Here is a 6,973-nt window from a genome sequence, read left to right as displayed (position 1 = left end):
TTAGTGATTCGGAAACAGTATGACGTATCTGATGTTTATAATTTTAGGTTTTGATTCTGCATATAGGTCGCTTTGCTATTAGCATATGTACGGTGTATGTGGTAGCATGAAAAATGTTGACAGTTGAGTCGCTGTGCAAACGAAGGGTGTATGTATCCAAATTAAAAACACTGAGTAAAGTGCACATAGGGCATAATTTAAATTTATTTTTAAAAATCAAAAAAATGATTGTAGGAATACTTTTTTAGACTCAGTACGTAGAATATGCGTTTGTCAAGCCCACGCAAAGCAAATCTCGATTTGTTTATTTTTGCAGATACGTCGGATTGAAGAATTATGCTTGAAGTACTATCTGTATCATTTAATTACAATTTTTGCATACTATTAGAGGTTTCCGTTTTTATTTATTCATTTATTTACCTAGTGTACCAGTTGCTTGGCCGCATACGCGAAAGCTCACTGGCTGCGTACGCGAAAGCACAAAATATTCGCCCTAAAAACCTGACGAAAACAACTGACGTTTCTCACGTGGTCTTATATCAGCATTAGTGGTGCCGAGAAGCACGGTTATATCTTGGCACTATAATGGCACCCTATTTCGCATTATCTGGCATTATAATAGCATTATATGCGTATATAAAACTGACATGCATCAAATTACTTGGGTAGCCAGTTGTCGATTTTCATACAAAATGCTCAACTTTGACATGCTGTAGTTTTGTTCCCTTTCAAGCAATCGAGTTGAAATTTTCTCCACAGAACTACAAATATGCCCAATTTTGTAAACACAAAATTTCAAAATTTTCTAAGCCCCTGCCGGAAAGTGAGATACTAGGTGAAATTGTTCGAAAAAATAGCAGTTTTAAAAAATTGAATTTCGGCTTGACATTATAGTTTTAAATTGTATATCACTTACCATTGGAACAATCTCCTCCTACTTATCAAACCTACACCTAAACCGAAAATGCTTAAAATATTTGTAGAAGAAAAATTTTAAAATGAAAAACTGCTATTTTTTCGAAAAATTTTACCTAGTGTCTCACTTTTCGGCAGGGACTCAGAAAAAACTGAAATTTTGTAGTTACAAAATTGATTATATTTGTAGTTCTGTGGAGAAAATTTCAGCTCGATTGCTTGAAAGGGAACAAAACTACAGCATGTCAAAGTTGAGCATTTTGTATGAAAATCGACATGCGCTGCTATTATTCAGAACAGCACTGTAGTTGTATAAAAAGTGCATCGAATAGATTGTGTGTCTTTGGGCTGTTTCCAGAACACAAAAAAAAAATCATAACTTAACTTCAACATTATAAAAACGATTCTTCAATCACAAAGCGATAGCTGTATCTGACTGCTAAATAATTTCTGGAGAAATCATATCGATGAATCAGGATTCTCTAAAGTACTATACAAATGTTATTTTTATAAACAGTTTGCTCTGACAATCATTTACAACGCAAATTAGCATATTACTAGCTGAAATGCGTTTTGTTAGGTCTCTCGAATATTTTTGATCTTTTATACTAGGCGCTTCATTCTTCATTCATTTTTACTTTATTCCAGAGACCTCAGCATCGTTAATTTTACTCTATTATTTCACAAGTTCTCGAAAAATTATTTTATTTACAGAATATGTGCCGAATTTGATCATTTTGATCACCTTGAGGACCGACACGCAGTCATAGTCCACATGAATACCGCATACACACACATTTTTTTAAATGTTTATTTGCTTTTCGAAAAAATACTTCGACGACAGTCTAGTAAAATTGAAGCAAATTTGCGCAATTGTTTATGAGTACCTATCAAGCATGTTTGTGGTACCAATATAGATGTTTAAAATGATCAAACTTCAAATTATTTTGAAGTTTTCAGTTTTTTGGCCATTTTTTGCATTCGTAGGGTGCCGGTGCCATTAGTGGACTACCTAAGCTATAAAAAATCATAACAAAATAACTAAAAGCCTTAACAGAGATCTTTTGGCGTGAACAGAAAAATTTCAACCTCTACTATATGAGAAAAATATGATAATGGTGATAAAACTAATTTTTTAACATGAAATCACTTGAGCCACTATTGGTACACGTGTTCCAGTAGTTGCGCTAGTGCTCCAGTTGTAGACGTTCGGGAATGATACAAGGAATTTTAAACAAAATGGTAAATTTTTACATGAGTTCAACATTTTTCCCTCGGAAAGGCAATTAATGTTTTTCGAATGAAGCATAAAGATCATTTCTAGGGTTTTTCTTCATTCTTGTACATCCATTTTGAAAACTGCTTCCATCCATTGATCCACTACTGGAACACATCGGCAACTACTGGTGCAAGGGAGCAAAAATTTTGAATAAACTTAATTATTTATATGACTTTTTGATAAAATGAAAAGCTAAAATTGGGCAAATCGACAAAACTAGAGACGATCTATCCACCAAAAATAGCACATGTCGTTTTTATCGAAAAATGTTCGTTTTATTCCATAGTCCAATCTACTGGTACATTACAACCATTGGTACCGGCACCCTATATCGTTTGACAGGCAAGCTTATACTGTATGCCCAAGGATGTCAAGGAAATTTCCATTACGAAAAGATCCTGGACTGATCAGGAATCGAACCCATACACCTTGAGTATGGCTTTGCTTTTTAGATTTGGACGAAGCCCTCGCATGATTAGTGACGTTCCGATATTTCCTATGTATCGGAAGGAATAGGTACTGATATTTTGCTTTCGAAATTTTTTATCGATATTTTTTTAATATATCGTACTAATATTTGGGAGACCATTGTAGGGTCTTCTAGCCAATCTTTGCTAATTATAATTTATTTATTTTTTAAAAGCAGTTTCCGTAAGAAATGAATTTTTATGTATCTCAACAGAAGTAATTATGTCCATATCGCTGATAGCAATATTGAGTATTCTTAGATGTATTTTCGAATTCTAGGAAACTAAACGGAAAATTCACTCAACGACATAAGAATTTTGCTCCATTCAAATATATCATATGATATACCGATATGTCGATATTTTGAATCAATATATCTGTGATATCGATACTTCCATTTATTTCATAATAAACATTTATTCTTATACCACAGAAAAAAATGGAATTAAGATAGCAAATTAATATTTATTTATAAAATAAGTTTAAGAACGTTCTAATGTTTAAAAAAACACTGTACGGGATAGTCTCTAATTTTCACAGTGGCTTCAGGGGAATTGAAATGATTAGCATTGGGGGTCAGACTTAAAACCATCACACTGTAAAGGATAATGTAAACAGTCCTAAATATATGCAATACAAGAAAATACGATGATATAATCAGATACTCAATTTACTTTATTAATCTTAGGAGTATAACACTACCAAATGTATTTTATTCCACGACAAGCTTAATAGTCAAAAATAAGTGAATAATACATTTAATTCAGTTCTCATCACTAACAAACAAGTTCATAACATTAAAGACTACTTCTGGACCGGTATTCAGTACAACAAATGCGTATCAAGAGAGTACAACCTATCTTTATAGGTTTACATAAAAACTCAGATCCTTTTCCTATTCACTCAAAAAATCGAACACCTATTTACAGCTCATCTTTCGATTCATCGCTGTTTGCATCCTTGACGTGTTTGCCCTTGTAATCCTTGTTCTCAATTGTCACCTGCAGGCATCGTTCCTGTTCCACCAGGAAGTCCTTCGCCTCCCAAGCTTGGGAACCTTCTTTAAACATGAAAATCGCCCGATTATCATCGATCATATACCGCTCGGCTTGGATATGGTTGTTCCACAGGCTCGTTTGCCACAGCTTGGTGATATCTTCGGATTCCGCTCGGGTAGGATTGCCACTGACGGTCACGAAGGTCATCAGCGTTTTGCCCTTTTTAGATGCTTTGAGCACGTTTTCCGGATTTGTCATGTCCAGTTTGGACACATCCAGCGGTTCCGATGGGCGGAGGTGTTCCGGCAGCTCGTCCGGTTCCAGGGGGTCTTCATCTTCCTGATGGGAGAAGAGGGACAGTAAAGATTAAGTGATATGAGTAAAATAAATTTCTGTGATGGACAGCACTTACCTCCCACTGGTCTAATAGTCGCTCCAGGTCAGCATCCGTATAATCCCGAATATCCTTCTTGGCCCAAGCCGGTTTTTCGTCTTCTTTAAACTTTTTCGCTATGGCGAAAGAACTTAAGCTGGCAAGCAGCAGTACGATGAGAATTTGTTTATTCATTGTTAATTGATCTTCCTAAAGGTGTGTCACCAAAAACTTTTACTGAAATAAATTATATTAATGTTTTTGTCTTATTGCTTTTCGTCTGAAAACTCTCTAAACTGAATAGCGAATGACGTAGCCAGACGAAACGGGTTGTCTGTCAGTGATTCGTATACGCGCTTTTTCCTAGCTGATGATGATGTGTGCGGTTGGCTGGGCATGTTTTCTCCTACTTCTACTCACTATGATTTTAGTTGGTATTGCTCTGTTTTTCCATGGAGGCAGTCGTCGACGAAGAACGAATGAAAATGGAACACGCCAGTAGGACTGACATGCTTGTTTCAAACAGAGTGGCATTGAGGGATCGATAAACGCCGGTACACTTATGAGTGTGTTGTAGCTTGTCTGATATATTTTTTCTTTGGTAAAGATTTTTTATTTGTTATCGGCGGTTGCCTTGGCTAGCCTACGCCAATGGCGCCAGCTTCTAGGGCCTTTGGAAGTCGATAGCCTCGAAAATGGATACAAGGCTGACATAGGCCACATCATAGGAGGATCCAAGCTAGTGTGTAATACAACACACGCTATGTCTGAACCAGACGATTATAAAAATCGAATGTACATCGGCTTTTTTTTCGCTAGAGATCAGTATTTGATCCATATTTTCATAATCGGAAGATTTTAAAATATTCTATCGGTGAAATTTTCATTTTTTACACTTTTCAGCTATTTTTCATACTAAAACCCATGAAAACCTCGTTTTTCCGCGCATTTCAACCCATACAAAATGTATGGAAAAAAATTCACCGATAGAATATTTTAAAACCTTCCGATTATGAAAATATGGATCAAATACTGATCTCTAGCGAGAAAAAATCCGATGTACATTCGATTTTTATAATCGTCTGGTTCAGACATAGCGTGCAACATTTCGTATAAACGTCCACATCATTTTGTAAATCAACCATCATAAAAAATCACATAGAGATAACACCGTAATATATCGTTCCCAAAAAACGGCCTATAAAAAATTCCATTATTTTTTTAATTTTTTTCATATCAATTTCATCACTGATTTATACAAGAATTCCCGAAAGTAGTTTTTCAAGCCTACAACGAAAAGTACAACGCAAAATAAATCTAATAACACTAAAATTTAATGCAAATTTTATTCTGTCCAGAACTCCAGATCCAGCTAACAATACTTTTCCATCACCAACAACAAACTCAGTCTTGTTTGACCTTCTGCTGCACTTTCTCCGTACGTGTGTATGTGCATATGCTGATAAACATCGGCCATCAGTGTCCGTTTCAAACCACTCAAATCGCACTATCACTGCCGTTGCTGGACCATTTTTCCCTTCAATCTAAAATCTCAACACTCCCGCTAATAATGTCCTCACTCAGCGCTAAAATTGGTCCATCGATTCTGAACGCCGACCTTTCACAACTGCACGAGGAGTCGCAACGATTGCTCGATAATGGAGCCGACTATCTGCATTTGGACGTGATGGATGGCACGTTTGTGCCGAATCTCACCTTCGGTCACCCGGTCGTCAAGTGTCTTCGGAACAAGATTAAGGTTAGTGTTCGTTGTTTATTACAATACATCAAGATCATTGTTCCATGTAAGATCGGTGTTCCCCCTTTTAGGATGCCTTTTTCGAGACGCACATGATGGTTCAAGCCCCGCAACAGTGGATCGAACCGATGGCCGATGCCGGCGTCAATCAGTACACCTTCCACATCGAGCCGGTGATGGACAGCGTGGTGGACATTTGTCGCAAAGTGCAGGAAGCCGGCATGAAGGTTGGACTTGCGATCAAACCGGGAACTCCGGTGGAAACGGTGAAGGAATTCATTCCTCTTGCCGATATGATCCTTATTATGACGGTAGAGCCCGGCTTTGGCGGACAAAAGTTTATGAACGACATGATGCCGAAGGTGCACTGGTTGCGGGAGAATTATCCAAATCTGGACATCGAAGTCGATGGCGGAGTAGGACCGGGAACGATTGATGCCTGTGCGAAAGCCGGCGCAAATATGATTGTGGCTGGGACGGCAATTATACGGGCCGACGATCAGGCAGCGGTTATCCGGCAACTGAAACATTCCGTCGAGTGCGCAATCAAACATTGATGTTGAGAAGAGGGTAGAGGGCAAACAACTGTTCTTTAAATTAAGTTTAATTCGTTTTTATTTTACGTGAAAGCAATAAACTTCTAGTTTCATAACAGACTAGAAAGGGTTTTCTTCATCAAAGATCCATTCATGTTCTTCCATAATAAAGATCCCCGTAACTATCTATGTAACCTCAAAGCACTTAAGGTGAAGATGCATCGAAGCAACACTGAGGTTATCTAATGGATTTTGAGTATTCACATAGGGAGACTTACGGCTTCGGCACCATTTGACTATTATCGGCAACCAAATTTCAAACGCCAAATTCACAGTATTATTCAAAACACGTCAATGAAAACATTCAGATGATTCTTTGTTCTGTCCGCTTCCCACTGACGAGATTTCCGAGACTTAACAAACAATAACGCCAGAGATGTCATCAATTCAAATGAACACGCCCCAAAATTAGACTGATTTGGAGCTGCCGAAGAGATTCACCAGCAGTTCTTACGAGAAAGTTGCCGAAGAGAATGAGGCTGCCGACAATAGTCACATTGACAAGAGATGTACGCAGCGTTGTAAAAACGTTTCCAAAAGCATTTTGACAAGTCTGTCGGTGTTAATCGATAGAGGATTGAGCAA

General features: G+C 37.5%; 2 protein-coding genes across 2 annotated transcripts; one reads left to right on the top strand and one right to left on the bottom strand.

Moving 5' to 3' along the window:
- Positions 1-3,316: 3,316 nt before the first annotated feature.
- LOC5573465 (LDLR chaperone boca) lies at positions 3,317-4,460 on the bottom strand. Its single transcript, XM_001660837.2, has 2 exons — positions 4,073-4,460; positions 3,317-3,999 (listed from the first exon to the last, which is right to left on the bottom strand). Exons 1-2 carry the CDS (start codon positions 4,226-4,228, stop codon positions 3,586-3,588), a joined length of 570 nt encoding a protein of 189 aa, XP_001660887.1. The 5' UTR covers positions 4,229-4,460; the 3' UTR covers positions 3,317-3,585.
- Positions 4,461-5,459: 999 nt separating this feature from the next.
- Positions 5,460-6,448, top strand: LOC5573466 (ribulose-phosphate 3-epimerase). The gene is made up of 2 exons (XM_001660836.2): positions 5,460-5,792; positions 5,864-6,448. Exons 1-2 carry the CDS (start codon positions 5,490-5,492, stop codon positions 6,347-6,349), a joined length of 789 nt encoding a protein of 262 aa, XP_001660886.2. The 5' UTR covers positions 5,460-5,489; the 3' UTR covers positions 6,350-6,448.
- Positions 6,449-6,973: the final 525 nt, after the last annotated feature.

Source organism: Aedes aegypti, chromosome 2 (assembly GCF_002204515.2).
Source record: "Aedes aegypti strain LVP_AGWG chromosome 2, AaegL5.0 Primary Assembly, whole genome shotgun sequence".
Lineage (NCBI taxonomy): Eukaryota > Metazoa > Arthropoda > Insecta > Diptera > Culicidae > Aedes > Aedes aegypti.
The sequence above is the reverse complement of the archived record's forward strand: the minus strand, read 5'-3'. Positions and strand labels throughout refer to the sequence as shown.